An 18,717-nucleotide genomic window follows, 5' to 3' on the forward strand; every position below is an offset into this window, starting at 1 on the left:
CATTACTCCACCCAATTGAGTGTGTATGTTATTCCCTCCTTGAGCCAGTTCTGATGAGATTGATGTTTTTGAGCCAATTCTGATGAGTGTTAGGCTCATTTACTGCCCACATTAAATAGATTACTCCACCCAATTGGGTATGTGTGTTAATCCCTCCTTGAGGCAACTCTGATGAGTTCAAGGTCTTTGAGCCTATCCTGATGAGTGTAAAATTCATTTACTGCCCTTCTCCTCTCCCATCTCTTCTCCTACTCCATAAGCCCTTTCCTGTTTCTTTCATGTGGGATTTCACCCCATGCTACCTCTGCCCTTCCCTCTCCCAGTGCATTCCCCTCACTCCTCAATTTAACCCTAAAGATGTCATCATGGGGCAGCTAGGTGACACAGTGGACCAAGCATCCCCCCTGGACCCAGGGAGATCCCAGCCAAAACCTGGCCTCAGACACAAGACAGTCGCCTACTGCACAACCCCAGGTATGTCCCCCAACTCCAACTTCTTATGGTTCTCTAGGGTCTTGTATTTGAAAGTCAAATTTGCCATTCAGTTCAGGTCTTTTCATCACAAATACCTGAGAATCTTCTTTTTCATTAAAGTCCCATTTTTTCCTCTGAAATATTATGGTCAGTTTTGCTAGATATGTCATTCTTGATTGTAATTCCAATTCCTTTGCCCTCTGGAATATCATATTCCATGGCCCCTGGTCCTTTAATGTAGAAGCTGCTATATCTTGTGCTATCCTGACTGAAGCTCCACAATACTTGAATTCTTTCTTTTTGGCAGCTTGCAATATCTTCTCCTGGACCTGAGAGCTCTGGAATTTGGCTATAATATTCCTAGGAGTTTTCCTTTTGGGATCTCTTTCAGGAGGTGATTGGTGGATTCTTTCAATTTCTATTTCACCTTCTACTTCTAGAATATCAGGGCAATTTTCCCTAACAATTTCTTGGAAGATGATGTCTAAGCTTTTTCCTTGATCATGGTTTTCAGGTAGACCAATAATTTTCAAATATCTCTCCTGGACCTATTTTCCAGGTCATTAGTTTTTCCAAGAATATTTTTCACATTGCCCTCTATTATTTTATTCATTTGGATTTGCTTTATTGTGTCTTGGTTTCTCATAAAGTCACTAGCTTCCATTTGTTCAATACTAATTCTTAGGCAATTATTTTCATCAGAGAGCTTTTGTACCTCCTTTTCCATTTGGCCAATTTATCTTTTCAAGCTGTTGACTTTTTTCTCATGTCTTTCCTGCATCACCCTCATTTCACTTTCCTTTTTTCCCTCCACCTCTCTAACTTTATCTTCAAAGTCCTTTTTGAGTGCCTCTATGGTGCCACCCCCTTTTCCTTTCTCAAAAATGCCAAGAAGGGGGCAGCTAGGTAGTGCAGTGGATAGAGCACCAGTCCTGAATTAAGGAGAACCTGAGTTTAAATCCAGCCTCAGACACTTGACACTTACTAGCTGTGTGACCCTGGGCTAGTAACTTAACATTCATTGCCCCCCCCAAAAAAAAACCCCATCAGAAACATGAGATGGGTTTCTGGGAGGGGGAAGTAGAAGAATACAGAAGGGGGAAGAGCTAATATAGTGGAGGAAAGGCAGTGACTTCCCTGACCTCTCCCCAAAACCCCTCCAAATACCTTCAAATAATGCCATAGGCCAATTGTTGAAGCAGCAGAACCCAAAAAGGACAGGCTGAAATAATTTTTCAGCCAAAGACAGCTTAGAAGGTTGGCAGGAAAGGTCTGTTATACCAGGGTGAGAGTGGAGTGTGCTGAGTAGACCCAGCCCCAGCCCCAGAAAACCAGACCTTGGGAACCTCTGACTCAACTGTGGCAATAGCTGATTCTGGAACTCAACCCATGGACAGAGAGCAGTGCTGACCCAGCCTGGAAGAGACAGTGCTTCCAGGACCTCAGAGTTTTCAGTGCCAGCAGCTTCTTCTGAGGCTTGGCTCACAGACTGGTAAGAGGGTTTGGTGGTTGGCCAGGGTAAAGTGGCTGCAGCCTCTGCTGGATTTGGGGCAAAGAGCCCAGGTTCTTATTCAGTGGGCGAAATTGAGTGGTGGCAGCCCAGTGGGGCAGGGACAAAGACACACAAAGTTTCCAACCATAGAGAATCAGATTTTAAACAGACAACCTCTTCTGGGTTGAGATGAGTAGGCAAAGAAAGCTGTGGACTACAGAAAGCTTTTGGGGGGGGGAAGTAAACCAGAATACACCCTCAGAAAAAGATAATATCAAAGCTAAAGCTCCAACATCCAAAACTTCCAAGAAAAATATGAATTGGTCTCAGGCCATGGAAGTGCTCAAAAGGGACTTTGAAGAGAATCTAGGAGAGATGGAAGGAAGGTTTAGAAGGATGGGGGAAAGAATGGAAAGAGAAATGAGAGTGATGCAGGAAAGTCATGAGAAAAAAAAGGCAACAGCTTGAAAAGCCAAATGGGAAAGGAGATACAAAAACTCTCTGAATAATTGCCTAAAAATTAGGATTGAACAAATGGAAGCTAGTGACTTTATGAGAAACCAAGACACAACAAAATCAAATCCAAATGAATGAAAAAAGAGGGCAATGTGAAATATCTCCTTGGAAAAACTACTGACATGGAAAATAGATCCAAGAAAGCTAATTTGAAAATCATTGGACTACCTGAAAACCATGACCTAAATAAGAGTTTGGACATCATCTTCCAAGAAATTGTCAGGGAAAATTGCTCTGATATTCTAGAAGCAGAAGGTAAAATAGAAATTGAAAGAATCCACTGATAACCTCCTGAAAGAGATCCCAAAATGAAAACTTCCAGGAATATTATAGCCAAATTCCAGAGGTCCCAGATCAAGATGAAAATACTATAAGCAGCTAGAAAAAAGGGAATTTAAATGCTGTGGAGCTACAGTAAGGATAACACAAGATCTAGCAGCATCTACTGGAGGGTATGGAATATGATATTCCAGAGGGCAAAGGAACTGGGACTACAGCCAAGAATCACCTACCGAGCAAAACTGCGTATAATCTTTCAGGGGGCAAAATGGGACTTCAGTGAAAATAGGACTTTCAGGCATTTGTGATGAAAAGATACAAAGTGAATAGAAAATTTCACTTTCAAATACAAGACCCTAGAGAAGCATAAAAAGGTAAACAGGAAAAATAAATCATGAGGGATATTAAAAGATTAAAGTGTTTCCATTCCTACATGGGAAGAAAATACTTCTAACTCATAAGAACTTTCTCAGTATTGGGCAGCTGAAAGGAATATACTTAGACAGAGGGCACAGGTGTGAATTGAATATGAAGGGGTGATAACTGCATAGCATTTATTTTTTCTTTATTGTTTCCTTTGGTGGGGCAAGCAGGGTGGGGTGGCTTATGTCTGGGGCTGGATTTGGATTTGGGCTCGGGGTCTCCTGGGTCCAGGGCTATGTCCACTGTGTCACCAAGATGCCCCATGATGACATCTTTAAAATAAAGTTAAGGGGTAAGAGGAATGCACTGGAAGAAAGGGAAAGGGAGAGAGGGAGAGGTGGACTGGGGGAAAGTACCTCACATAAAAGAAACAAGAAAAAGCTTATAGAGGGGAGGGAGGGAAAGATGGGGAAGGAACAGGGGAGCAAGTGAAACCTACTCTCATCAGAATTCGCTCAAAGAAGGAATAACATACACACTCAAGTGGGTATAGTAATATATTGTGCCCTGAGGGAAAGTGGGAGGGGAAGGATTATGAGGGGAGGGGAAGAGGCAAAGGAAGGAAGGGCAGGTTGGAGGAGGGGGACAGTAAAAAGCAAAATATTTTCAAGGAGAGATAGGGTGTAGGAAGATAGAAAATAGAATAAATATCAAGGAGAGGGAATAAGATGAAAGGTAATACAGTTAGCAATAGTAACTGTGAAAGAAATGATGAGCAGGATGATATCAGAAGGATGTATGAAAAATGCAAACCATCAACAGAGGAAGAACTGATGGTATCTGAATACAAATTGAAGTATAGTTTTGTTAACTCATCTTTCTAAAGTTATTTTATCTATTTTCTTTTATAACCTAACTAATGAGAAGATGTTTTACATAACTGCAGATGTATGGCTTATATTGAATTGCTTGATTTCATAGGGAGGCGTGAGGAAGAAAATTTAGAACACAAAGTTTTAAAAAATCAAAGTGAAAAGTAATGATGAGAAGGCAGATTTCAGAGAAACCTGGAAGGACTTACATGACTGCGAAGAGCAGAACCAGGAGAAAATTGTACACAGTAACAGCAACATTGTGTGATGAACAATGATGATAGAATTGGCTCTTTTCAGCAATGCAACAATCCAAAACAGTTTCAAAAAACTTCATGATAGAAAATGTTCTCAACATCCAGAAAAAAGGACTGTGGATTATGAATGCAGATTTGAACCATACTGTTTCTACTTTGGGGATTTTTTTTTCTTTTTTGAGGTTTTTCCCTTGCGCTCTGATTCTTCTTTCACAATATGACTAATGCAGAAATACGTTTAATGTGATTGCACATATATAACCTATATTGCTTTCTGTTTTGGGAAGGAGAGAGGGAGAAAAATTTGGAACCAAAAATCCTATGAAAACAAATGTTGAAAACTATTCTTATATGTAACTGGAAAATAATAAAATACTTTTTTTTTTAAAGGACAGGGAGAAATAATTTTCCAGCCAAAGACAACTTAGAAGATCAGCAGAAAAAGTCTGTTATATCAAGGTAAGAGTGGAGCACAAGGGGCAGCTAAATGGCGCAGTGGATAGAGCACCAGCCCTGGAGTCAGGAGTACCTGAGTTCAAATCCGGCCTCAGACACTTAACACTAGCTGTGTGACCCTGGGCAAGTCACTTAACCCCAATTGCCTCACCAAAAAAAAAGAGTGGAGCACAACCTAGCGCAGGCCACACCAGAGCAGACCCAGCCATAATGAACCAGGAACCTCTGAATAAGTGGTAGAACTCAGCCCACAGATGCTAAGGGGGTCACACAATTGGCCAGAAGGATATTATAGGGGTCTCTTTGCTAGAACTGAGGAAGGAATTTGTTGTTTTACTCAAACTCAGATCCAGGTCACAGTCTTGGGTGGCAGTCCCTGGTGGGGCAGGAGCACAAGCACACAAGAGCTTGAAGCCACAGTGCAGTAGGATTCTGTTCATAGTTTTAGGGCAAAAAAGTAGGCCTTTGCTTGGAAACCAGAGGACAGGCTAGGAGAGTAGTAAACAAACATCTCCTTAAATCATATGAATATGGAAGAACTAAAGACTTATAAATTCCTAGAGGTTTCTCAGAAAACAGATGCTTAAAGCCCCTGGAATCTATGCCCTACCTTAACAAAGAGTTAAAAGTCAAGAAATAGGCTGGGAAAATGAGCAAAAAAAAAAAAATGCTGACCCTAGAAAGTTTCTAGGGTGACAAGGAAGATCAAAATACACCCTCAGAAGAAGATAATAACATCAAAGCAAATATATATAAAGCCTCCAAGAAAAATATGATTTGGTCTCAGGCCACAGAAGGGCTCAAGAAGTTCTTTGAAAATAAAGTAGGAGAGGGGCAGCTAGATGGCGCAGTGGATAGAGCACCGGCCCTGGATTCAGTAGTACCTGAGTTCAAATCCGGCCTCAGACACTTAACACTTACTAGCTGTGTGACCCTGGGCAAGTCACTTAACCCCAATTGCCTCACTAAAAAATAAAAAAAAGAAAGAAAGAAAGAAAGAAAGAAAGAAAATAAAGTAGGAGAGGTAGAGGAGAAATGTGATAAGAGAAATGAGAGTGATGCAAGAAAATCATGAAAAAAAAACCATCAACAGCTTGCTAAAAGACACACACACACACACACACACACACACACAAATACTGAAGAAAATAACACCTTAAAAACAGACTGGGACAAATTATAAAAGAGGTGCAAAAAGTCAATGAGGAAAAGAATGCTTTGAAAAACAGAATTGGCCAAATGGAAAAGGAAGTACAAAAGCTCTCTGAATAAAATAACACTTTAAAAATTAGGATTGAGCAAATGGAAGTGAATGACTTTATGAGAAATCAAGAAACAATAAAGCAAAACCAAAATAATGAAAAAATAGAAAGCAATGTGAAACATCTCTTTGAAAAAACTACTGACTTGAAAAATAGATCCAGGAGAGATCATTTGAAAATTATTGGACTACCTTAAATCCACAATCGAAAAAAGAGCCCAGACATAATCTTCCAAGAAATTCTCAGGGAAAATTGCCCCAATGTTCTAGAACCAGAAGGTAAAATATAAATTGAAAGAATCTACCAATCACCTCCTGAAAGAGATCTCAAAATGAAAACTTCCAGGAATATTATAGCCAAATTCCAAATCTCTCAGGTCAAGGAGAAAATGTTACAAGCAGCCAGAAAGAAATAATTCAAGTATTGTGGAGCCACAATCAGGATAATACAAGATTTAGCAGCTTCTACCTTAAGGGATCAGAGGGCTTGGAATATGATATTCCAGAGGGCAAAGGAACTGGGATTACAACCAAGAATCACCTACCCAGAAAGACTGAATATAATCTTTTTTTGTTTGTTTGTTTTTTGTTTTGTTTTGTTTTGTTTTTTAGTGAGGCAATTGAGGTTAAGTGACTTGCCCAGGGTCACACAGCTAGTGAGTGTTAAGTGTCTGAGGCCAGATTTGAACTCAGGTACTCCTGACTCCAGGGCCAGTGCTCTATCCACTGCACCATCTAGCCGCCCCTGAATATAATCTTTCAGGGGAAAGTGGAAATTCAATGAAAGAGAGAACTTTCAAGCATTTGTGATGAAAAGACCTGAGCTGAATAGAAAATATTAATTTCAAATATAAGACTCGAGAGAAGGATAAAAAAAAAACAGGAAAAAGAAACCATAAAGTATATTAAAAGCTTAAAACAGTTTACATTCCTACATAGGAAAATACTTGTAACTCATAAGAACATTCTCATTATTAAGGCAGCTGGATGGAGTATATTTAGACAGAGGGCACAGGGGTGAGAGAGGAATGCACTGGGAGAAAAGGAGAGGGAGAGGTAGAATGGGGTAAAGTATCTCACCTAAAAGAAGCAATTAAAAGTTTATACAGTGGAGGGGAAGATGGGGGAGGTGCTGGGGAGTGAGGGAACCTTACTCTAATCAGAATTGGCTCAAAGAGGGCATAACATATACACTCAATTGGGTATAGTAATCTATCTTACCCTGCAGAACAATGGTAGAGGAACAGTATAAGGAGGAAAAGATGATAGAAGGGAAGACAGATTGGGAGAGGGAGCAGTCAGAAGCAAACCAGTTTTGAGGAGGGACAAGGTAAAAGAAAATAGAAAAAGAGTAAATGTTATGGGGAGGGAATAGAATGGAGGGAAATACAGTCAGCAATAGTAAATGTGATAAAAATTTGAAACAAGTTTGTCTAACAGGCCTCATTTCTCAAACACATAGAGAAGTGGGTTAAATTTGTTAAAATAAGAGTCATTCTTCAATTGATAGATGATCAAAAGATATAAAGTTTTCATATGAAATAATCAAAGCTACTTATAGCCATATGGAAAAAAATACTCTAATTCACTATTGAGTGGAGAGATGCATGTCAAAACAATTCTATTTGATTGGATAATAGGATAGCAGAGGAAAATGACAAATGTAGTAGGGAATATGGGGAAAACAAGACATTAATACACTCTTGGTAAAATGATTCAGATCAATTTGGAGCTATGGCTTAAGGGCTCTAAAACCATACCTACTCTTAAATCTAGTAATATCACTACTAGGCTGATTTGCTAAAAGAGATGGGGAAAAAAGTTGAATTTGAAATTGGGGTGATGTCCATCAATTGGAGAATGACTGAACAAATTGTGGGATAAGATTATGATGGAACACTGAAGTGATGTAAGAAATGAAAATCAGGATGTTATCAGAAAAACCTGGAAAGACATACACAAACAGATATAAAGTGAAATGTTCTATATACAAAATAACAGCAATATTGTAAGATGATCTGCTTCAAATAACTTAGTTATTTTCAGCAATGCAAAGGTCAAACACAATTCTGAAGAACTTATGAAAAATGCAATCCCTCTACAGAGAATGAAATTATGATATCTTAATACAGACTGAAGCACAATTTTTTTGTTATTTCCTTTCTCTAAAGTTTTTTTTAATCTCTTTAATGAGGAAATATTTCACATGGCTATACATGTATAACTTTTTTTTACATGTATAACATTGAATTTCTTGAATTCTTAAGGAGGGGTGGGGAGGGAGGGAAGAAAAGAATGTGGAGCACAAAGTTTTAAAAATAGTTGTTAAAATTTGATTTTACATGTAATTTGGGAAAATAAAATTCTAAATAAATAAAAAAATTTTAAAAACAGGACAGCAGGGTAAAATGACAAATGTTATAGGGGAAGTGGGGAAAATGAGACATTAATGCACTCTTGGTGAAGTTGTAAACTGATTCAAAAATTCTGTAGAGCAAGATACACCAGGACAAATGGAGATAGCCCTGGATGTTTAAGGCAGTTGGAGTTAATTGACTTGCCCAGCTTCACACAGCTAGTAAGTATCTGAGGTCAGATTTGAACTCACATCCTCCCAACTGTGCCACCTAGCTGCCCCACCTACTATGTGCAAAGTTCTTTTAAGCAGTAGAGATACAAATATGAAAAATGGCACAAGTCCTGCCTTCAAAAAGATTGCAATCTAATAGAAGATAAACGAACAAAAAAAGTATGATACAATGCAGAATGAGACAAAGAAAAAGGAGAGATCTGAGCAAAGTGCCTTAGGAAAATCTAAGGATTTGAGGTGGTAGGAAGAATGTGGGATCACATAACCTTGATGTATTCCATGTTACATGACCAAAAAGTATTCTGACAGGAAGGATATCACTATGTATGAATATTCTGAGAATTTGTGGTTTTGCTCTTGTGTATATTCTTTCTACAGATATGTATTCTGTTTTGGGTTTTTGTTGTTTTTTTTTTTTTTGGTGAGGCAATTGGGGTTAAGTGACTTGCCCAGGGTCACACAGCTAGTAAGTGTCAAGTGTCTGAGACTGGATTTGAACTCAGGTCCTCCTGAATCCAGGGCCAATGCTTTATCCATTGGGCCACCCAGCTGCCCCTCTTTCTACAGATATGAATTATGACCACTAAATGGGAGAGACATTCTTTTGAAAGTGTTGTAGCTGAAAGCATTCATTTCCTGGCGGGCAGTTCTCTGGGATTATGCCTCTCTACATTTAACTTGGCTGATCCCAGGTAGTCACTTGAAGCATTTCCCAATTCTTAGGGCTTTCCAGGGCTTGAGGCCCTGTTGGCATGGCCTTTGAGAGGCAAAGGCCATCACATAGACAAAGGAGTAAAATAGGACTTTAGTGAAGGACACTAGGCAGATAAGAATTAAAAAGAAACGACTATATTTCTATTATCAGAAACAGCTGAACAAGGGCTGCTAGGTAGAAATGAGAGTGGAGGGAAATTAAAGGAAACAGAGAAGAAATGGATAATAAGAGAAGGTAAAGGAAGGACACAAATGAGAGCCCTCAAAAAGTAGATAAAACATATTCAATCAGAGATTAATACAACTTGCCTTTATTTTTATATGTCAGTCCTAATGATAAATCAGGCATCATCCAAAGTAAAACCACAACATTTAAAAGAAGTCTTCCCATCTGTTTGAACAAAAAAACAAGACAAACAAACGAAAAAAACATATTCACTAAATTGCCCTAATAATGTCCCTACTGTTATTGCTATATAAATAAACTTCAATTAACTGAAGGAATTTGTAAGTTTTAAGTTCCTCAAGGAATATATCAAACTGGATTCACATTGGTTTTCCTTGCTATCCCTGAAATGAATGGAGCTAAAGAAAACAAATTAAAAGAAAACCCTAGCCCAGAATTTCCTTCCACATAAGTTAACTCTTAGAAGAGATAATGTGAAAATGGATACCTTGATTTTGTTAAGACCCCAATCAACCAGGTAACCAGAACAACTGTATGAGGATTGGCTATATTGGCTGACATATCAACAATCTTTTGTGGTAATCAAGAGTAAACCTCGCTGAACGTGCAGAAAATCAGCAACTCTGAAGCCAATTCAGCTCATACCAGCTTTGAAACAGACCTTGAAATATTTGTCTTATGGACCTGCAAGAAACATCCCTATTTTCAAAGACTTTATGGGTCTTGGAGACAAACTTATATAGAGAGACTCTCCTAACCTTGGTTAGGGGGCTCTTGGAATGATCCTGTTTTGGGAGATATCTCCTTATTAAGCTTTGAACTATGGACCAATTATCTGATTTGTGCATCAAAGGCCACAGCATTGACACCTGGAATTCCTCATTCCCCCTCCACTTGAAAAAAGGGCTCATTGACTCATTCTTTTTTTAAAAAAATTAATAAAGTATTTTATTTTTTCCCATTACATGTAAAGATAGTTCTCAACTTTTGTTTATACAGGCTTTCCGATTGCAGATTTTTCTCCCTCCCTCCCCTCCCTCCCCTCCCTCCCCCCTCCCCTAGACAGCAAGCAATCTGATATAGGTTATATATATATACATATATATACATATATATATACACATAATAGCATTAATCCTATTTCTGCATTAGTCATGTTATGAGAGAAAAATCAGAGCAATGATGAAAAACCTCAAAATAGAAAAAACAACAGCACCCAAAACAAAAGAAATAGTATGGTTCATTCAGCATCTATACTCCACAGTTCTTCCTCTTTTTTTTTCCTTGGATTTGGAGCTCCTCTTCTATAATGAGTTCCCTGGAACTCTTCTGTACCATTGCATTGGTGAGAAGAATATAGTCCATCACAGTAGATCAACACACAATGTTGATGATACTGTGTACAATGTTCTTCTGGTTCTGCACATCTCACTCATCATCAGTCCATGTAAGACCCTCCAGGTTTCTCTGAACTCCTCCTGCTCATCATTTCTTACAGCACAATAGTATTCCATTACATTCATATAGCACAACTTGTCACGCCATTCCCCAATTGATGGGCATCCCCTCAACTTCCAATTCCTTGCCACCACATACAGAGCAGCTATAAATATTTTTGTACATGTGGGTCCCTTTCCCCTTTCCATGATTTCTTTGGGGAAAAGGCCCAAAAGTGGTATTGCTGGGTCAAAGGGTATGGACAGCTTTATTGCCCTTTGGGCATAATTCCAAATTGCTCTCCAAAATGGTTGGATCAGTTCACAGCTCCACCAACAATGCATTAGTGTTCCAATTTTCCCACAGCTTCTCCAACATTTATTATTTTCCTTTTTTGTCATTTTAGCAAATCTGATAGGTGTCAGTTGGTACCTCAGAGTTGTTTTAATTTGCATCTCTCTAATCATTAGAGATTTAGAGCATTTTTTCATATGGGAATAGATAGCTTTGGTTTTTTCATCAGAAAATTGCCTGTTCATATCATTTGACCATTTCTCAATTGGGGAATGACTTGGATTCTTATAAATTTCATTTAGTTCCCTATATATTTTAGAGATGAGGCCTTTATCAGAAACACTGGCCACAAAAATTGTTTCCCAGCTTTCTGCCTTCCTTCTAATTTTGGATGCATTGCTTCTGTTTATGCAAATTTTTTTAAATTTAATGTAATCAAAATCATCCACTTTGCATTTCATAATATACTCTATCTCTTGTTTGGTCATAAACTGTTTTCCTTTCCAAAGATCTGATAGGTAGACTATTATTCCTTTCTCTCCCAATTTACCTATGGTATCACCTCTTATGTCCAAATCATGTATCCATTTTGACCTTATTTTAGTATAAGGTGTAAGATGTTGGTCTATGCCTAATTTCTGCCATACTATCTTCCAGTTTTCCCAGCAGTTTTTGTCAAATACTGAGTTCCTATCCCAGAAGCTGGAGTCTTTGGGTTTATCAAACACTACATTACTAGTGTCCTTTACTACTGCATTTCCTGAGCCTAGCCTATTCCATTGATCTACCACTCTATTTTTTAGCCAGTACCAGATAGTTTTGATGACTGCCACTGTATAGTAAAGCTCCAGGTTTGGTACCGCTAACCCACCTTCCTGTGAATTTTTTTTCATTATTTCCCTGGATATTCTTGATTTTTTGTTTTTCCAGATGAATTTTGTTATTATTTTTTCTAGCTGTATAAAATAATTTTTAGGTAGTCTGATTGGTATGGCACTGAATAAGTAAATTAATTTAGGCAGTATTGTCATTTTTACTATATTAGCTCTGCCTATCCATTGAGCAATTGATATCTTTCCAATTATTTAGATCTGATTTGATTTGTGTGAAGAGTGTTTGGTAGTTGTGTTCATAGAGTTCCTGGGTTTGTCTTGGCAAGTAGACTCCCAAGTATGTTATATTATCTACCGTTACTTTAAATGGACTTTCTCTTTCTATCTCTTGCTCCTGGACTTTGTTGGTCATGTATAGAAATGCTGATGACTTATGTGGATTTATTTTATATACTGCTACTTTGCTAAAGTTGTTAATTGTTTCAAGTAATTTTTGAGTTGATTCTCTAGGATTCTTTAAGTATACCATCATATCATCTGCAAAGAGTGATAGTTTTGTTTCCTCCTTGCCTACTCTAATTCCTTTAATTCCTTTCTCTTCTCTGATTGCTAAAGCTAACATTTCCAGGACAATATTAAATAATAGGGGTGATAATGGACATCCCTGTTTCACCCCTGATCTTATTGGGAAGGCCTCTAATTTATCTCCATTGCATATAATACTTACTGATGGCTTTAGGTAGATACTGTTTATTATTTTAAGGAAAGCTCCACCTATTCCTAAACTCTCTAGTGTTTTTATTAGGAATGGGTGCTGTATTTTGTCAAAAGCTTTCTCTGCATCTATTGAGATAATCATATGATTTTGGTTGGTTTTCTTATTGATGTGGTTGATTATGTTAATAGTTTTCCTAATGTTGAACCAGCCCTGCATTCCTGGTATAAATCCCACCTGGTCATAGTGTATTATCCTGGTGATCACTTGCTGTAATCTCCTTGCTAACATCTTATTTAAGATTTTAGCATCAATATTCATTAGGGAAATTGGTCTATAATTTTCTTTCTCTGTTTTTGCTTTGCTGGTTTTGGTATCACCACCATATTTGTGTCATAAAATGAATTTGGTAGAATTCCTTCTTCACCTATTTTTCCAAATAATTTGTATAATATTGGAATTAATTGTTCTTTAAATGTTTGGTAAAATTCACCCATAAACCCATCTAGCCCTGGGGATTTTTTGTTAGGGAGTTCATTAATGGCTTCTTCAATTTCTTTTTCTAATATGGGTTTATTTAAGGATTTTATTTCCTCTTCAGTTAAGCTGGGCAATTTGTATTTTTGTAAATATTCATCCATTTCATTTAGATTGTCAAATTTATTGGCATACAGTTGGGCAAAATAATTCCTAATTATTGATTTAATTTCCACTTCATTGGTGGTAACATCACCCTTTTCATTTTTTATACTGGTAATTTGGTTTTCTTCTTTATTTTTTTAAATCAAATTAACCAATATTTTATCTATTTTATTGGTTTTTTCATAAAACCAGCTCTTAGTTTTATTGATTAATTCTATAGTTTTTTTGCTTTCAATCTTATTAATTTCTCCTTTAATTTTCAGGATCTCTAGTTTAGTATCTAATTGGGGATTTCTAATTTGTTCTGTTTCTAGCTTTTTAAGTTGCATGCCCAATTCATTTATCTCCTCTTTCTCTTTTTTAGTCATGTAAGCATTTAGAGCTATAAATTTTCCCCTAAGCACTGCTTTGGCTGCATCCCATAGATTTTGGTATATTGTCTCATTATTGTCATTCTCTTGGATATAGTTATTGATTGTTTCTATGATTTCTTGTTTGGCCCATTCATTCTTTAGAATAATATTATTTAGTTTCCAATTGATTTTCATTCTACTTTTCCCTGGCTCTTTCTTACATGTAATTTTTATTGCATCATGATCTGAGAAGGATGCATTTACTATTTCTGCCTTTCTACATTTGACTATGATGTTTTTGTGCCCTAATACATGGTCAATTTTTGAAAATGTGCCATGTACTGCTGAGAAAAAGGTATATTCCTTTCTATCCCCATTTAATTTTCTCCAGACATCTATCATGTCTAACGTTTCTAGTAATCTATTCACCTCTTTCACTTCTTTCTTATTTATTTTTTGGCTACATTTATCTAATTCTGAGAGGGGGAGATTCAGATCCCTCACTAGTATAGTATTACTGTCTAATTCCTCTTGTAACTCCTTTAACTTCTCCTCTAAGAACTTGGATGCTATACCACTTGGCGCAAACATATTTAATATTGACATTACTTCATTATCTATAGTTGATGTAATTTCCTTCCTTATCTCTTTTAATGAGATCTATTTTTGCCTGTGCTTTGTCTGAGATAAGGATTGCTACCCCTGCTTTTTTGACTTTACCTGAAGCATGATATATTCTGCTCCAGCCTTTTACCTTTACTCTGTGTGTATCTCTCTGCTTCAAATGTGTTTCTTGTAAACAGCATATTGTAGGATTCTGGTTTTTAATCCACTCTGCAATTCGCTTCCGTTTTATAGCAGAGTTCATCCCATTCACATTCATAGTTATTATTACTGACTGTCTATTCCCCTCCATTCTATTTACCCCCTTTGTACTTTTCCGCCCTTCTTTCACCCTATTCCTCCTCACCAACGTTTTACTTCTTACCCCTGCCTCCCCCAATCTGCCTTCCCTTTTTATCACCCCCCCTTTTTTCTTTACCCTTTTCTCCCTTGCTTTTGTCCTCCCTTCTATCAGTCCCCCCCTTTCCCTTCCCTTTTGCTTCCCTAAAGAATGAGCTAAGTTTCTTTATCCCAATGAACATATATGTTATTCCCTCTTTGAATCAAATCTAATGAGAGTAGAGTTGAAACAATGTTCACCCCTCCTTTCTTTCCCTCTATCGTAATAGGTTTTTTTTTTCACCTCTTCATATGATATAATTCATCCCATTCCACCTCCCCTTTCCTCTCCTCCCCATAGACTCCTCCTTTTTAACCCCTTAATTTTTTTTGTATCATCACATCAAAGACAATTTATATTTATACTCTCTGTGTAAACTCCTTCTCTCTGCCCAAATATATTTACAGTTCTTAAGAGTTATGAGTATTATCTTCCCGTGTAGAGATATAAACAGTTTAACCTAATTGGGTAACCTTTTTTTTCCCCCTCTGGCCCACTTTTCCCCCTGAAATTCCTTACCTTCCTTTGCTTAAAAGATATATAAACTCTCACCATCCATTAATTGGTGAGCTGTCAACATAGGCTGGCAGTCACCATGTGCATGTTTTACTTCCCTGGTTAGTAAAAACCTTTCTTTAATTTCACAGGCATTGTCTTCTGGCTTTCTTCCCTTTTAGGGAAAAGAGGGCTTTAAATCTCATGCACTGGCCTTTTCATTCTCTGGTTATCTTCCCCTTTGGGGGAAAAAGAAATCTAAATTCCCTCAAGAGAGCATTTGCCTCAGTTTTACAATACAATACAATACAATACAATACAATACAATTTTCATTGTAGTTTCATTGGGGTTCTGAGACTTATCAGATGTAACTATATCTACTTTATTAGTTGGACTGACTACTCAGTTAAATTTAAATGATTTTTTTCTGAGTCCCTTCAGTTTTTTCAAATATCTTCTATTCATGCATCATAAATAATTTTCAGTTTATTCCATTAATTTGGAATTGTAATTAAACAACATAGAGGCAGCCAGGGGTTGAACTCAGGAAGCCCTAAATTCAAATCCAGCCTCAAATATTTACTGTGTGACTCTGTGCAAGTCACTTCACTTCTGTTTGTCTCGCCTCATCTATAAAATGGGAATAAAAATAGCACCTATCGCCCAGAGTTGTTATGAAGATCAAATGAGATAACTGTGAAACCTTAGCACAGTGCCTTGCACATAGTAAGCACTATATAAATGTTAGCTATTATTATTTTCAAACTATAGGTTGAAATTTATAATCATCCAGCAAGTCCTTCTTACCATTATAGTGTCCAACCACCTTCTTCACCCTCTTTCAGATCTGACCAGCTTTCTTCCTCATAGGACAAGAAAGATCTTAAACTCTACAGCCTGAATTTCTACAGTTGAACAGTTGGGTTGTCTACACCACCGTATTTAACATGGTCAACTTTTCCCTAGCACAGAGAAGAATGGGAAGGTTCTAAGGAGGGACAGTTGGAACCTCCAACTGTCTTTTGCAAAGCACCATTCAAAAGTAGCTTTCTTGAAATACCAGTGGAAAGTATCATTTCCTCCCAATTGGATACTGTGAGAAACAGGTGCAGACCACCTTATCAAAATAGTTCTTTCAGATGCAAGTTTGGTATAACAAAAGCCTTTTATTGCATTCTTATGAGAATGGGGCACCCACAGTAAAGCCTACTTTTACTAGGACACTGGCAAGAGTCAGCTCAAACTGGCTCCTATCTCTAACCCGAAAAACTTACTTTTCTCTTTCTTGAGTTGATATAATTCAATAGATAATATCACCTTGCTGTTCCCTAAATGAGAATGCTTTTCCTTGAGAAGATTCCACCATGTATCTTGCTATTACCGTTTCCCACAGATACATCTGAGGAGACCTTAGCAACCTACCTGGAAACAGGCTCTGATAGTTATCTGATCAGAACCTTATGTCTAAGTGTGAGATACACTAACAACCTGTTAAAGTAGTGGACTCTTCTCAGTTATGGAAAAGCATGCCCATATGAGGAATAGCAAGGCAATATTATCTAATGAACTAGGTCAATTCAAGAACTTGAGAAAGTAAGTTTTTCAGGGCTAGAGGAAGAACTGAGAAAAATCATTTGGAGCTGATTATTGCCAGTGTCCTAATAAAAGTAGGTAAAAGTTCAACCTTAGTCACTACTGTGCTTGCTTAATAGATTTACGAATATTAACTTCTCCCATGCCTAAAATCTCGATCCCATTTTCAATCATGGGTTGCATGAAGGTGTGGTAAAAAGTTTTAACAGTCGGTTAGTGATAATGGAGAGATGCCAGTTTTTTTAAGGACCACCCTTTCAGGGAGGAGACCAACAGCATGAGCTACGCATGCCAGTCCGCCTGCTACGCACACCAGATTGCCTGCTAAGCACTCAACTTCTGGGGTGCTAGATTAAAAGGCAAGGAGAGAACAGAAGTGGGATCTTTTTCCTGCCCTGCTGGTCCCCTGGCTGGGCTGCACAGACAGACACTGACTGGAGTTCGACTCTGCCCAGCTCGCGGTTAGCAGCACGCGCTTGACTCGGTCTCTCTCTCTCCCCAAAGGTGGCCTTGGGCTTTTGGTGAGTTTTATACAGAATATAGACTAAGCTTAGACTTAAGATGATTTGTTTTGTATTTCTACTTTCCTATCCCTCTAATCAACATCACCTGGTAACTACCACACAATAAAGCTCTAACTAGAAAACCAGAAGCTTCTTCCATTTCCTAGTCTGGGAGATAAATTAAGGGAAAGGTTAAAGAGGGGAGATTTATGATCTAATATCCAATTTTAAATCTCACAAAGGTGTATGTGGATGGGAGGGATAACATATCAAAGAGAATTTAGTTAGAGCTCTTCTGGGAAGATTGTGAACCTGAGCCTAGCAACCTATAGTGACTCAGGGGAGGGACTTACCAAGTCAGGGCTTAGGATAAATATAGGCTGCATACTCTCTCAGCATTGGCACTCACTGATTGTTTTTACTGTGGGTGCCCATTCTCATGAGAATATAATGAAAAGCTTTTGTGATACCAAAGTTGCCTCTGAAAGAACTTATTTTGAGAAGGTTGTCAGCACCTGTTTCTCACAATTATTAACCACCACTTCCTACTGGATACTCTTTCTTCCTTGGATTTTCATAACACCACTCTCTTCTATGTCATGTGGTCAACAAGAAAAAGGATTAGACATTTTCTACAGTTTCATTAACTCCAAAAGGGGGGGAGAGGTTTGAGAAGATCATACACCAGAGGTAGAAAAAATATATACTGCTAAATCTATAGGTCGTTGTTGTTTGTCTTTCATTCTCTAAGAGGACCATGACGTTGGAGAGGTGATGTCATGACTTGCAATTAATTGGATTTAAGTGAGAGAGAACTATGCAAAGTCACCAACCTCACTCTTTCCTCTAGAGCCATCTGAGCCCAGTGGCAAGATATAGATCATGATGACTGGAGGTCATTCCACTGCCCCACACAGACACACACACACACACACCATGCAGTAGGAGACCTTGACCTTTTTAAGCTAAGGTCTTTCTCAGGTCTCAGTTTGTCTGAGGGGATGCCCATTCAGTGATTAAGGCTAGGTAAGAAATGAGACAAAGAATGACCCATTTTACCTAGTCAAAAAAAAAAAAAAACCCTTCATGGTTTCTAGCCAAAAGCTAAACAAGTGCTATTTACGCTCACTCTGAACCATGAGAGCCCAAATAATGATAGGTTAAGAAAACAGAACAACATTAAAAATCTTATGAATTAGCAATGGACAATATTAATAACATGTTCATTCAGTACTCTTTTTCTTCCAGTCTCAAAACCCAAGCATAGTTCACAAACTAGCCTTTACCCACTCATATAATAACTACCTACTCCAGGGTCTGTGGTGCATTCAACTCCTTCCCTATCCCCAAAAACCTGTTGCAATGAGAAAGGCTCTCCCCAGCCACA

General features: G+C 37.9%; 1 protein-coding gene across 1 annotated transcript in view; it reads right to left on the minus strand.

Annotated features, from left to right (window-relative positions):
* The window catches only part of LOC122738591 (cation channel sperm-associated protein subunit beta-like), a 198,378-nt gene extending 181,368 nt beyond the window's left edge, over positions 1-17,010 (minus strand). Inside the window, exon 1 of the mRNA XM_043980582.1 lies at positions 16,953-17,010. Within this exon, the coding sequence (XP_043836517.1) occupies positions 16,953-17,010 (58 nt within the window). The remainder of the gene's footprint in view (positions 1-16,952) is intronic.
* Between the last annotated feature and the right edge of the window lie 1,707 nt (positions 17,011-18,717).

Source organism: Dromiciops gliroides, chromosome 2 (genome assembly GCF_019393635.1).
Source record: "Dromiciops gliroides isolate mDroGli1 chromosome 2, mDroGli1.pri, whole genome shotgun sequence".
Taxonomy (NCBI): Eukaryota; Metazoa; Chordata; class Mammalia; order Microbiotheria; family Microbiotheriidae; genus Dromiciops; species Dromiciops gliroides.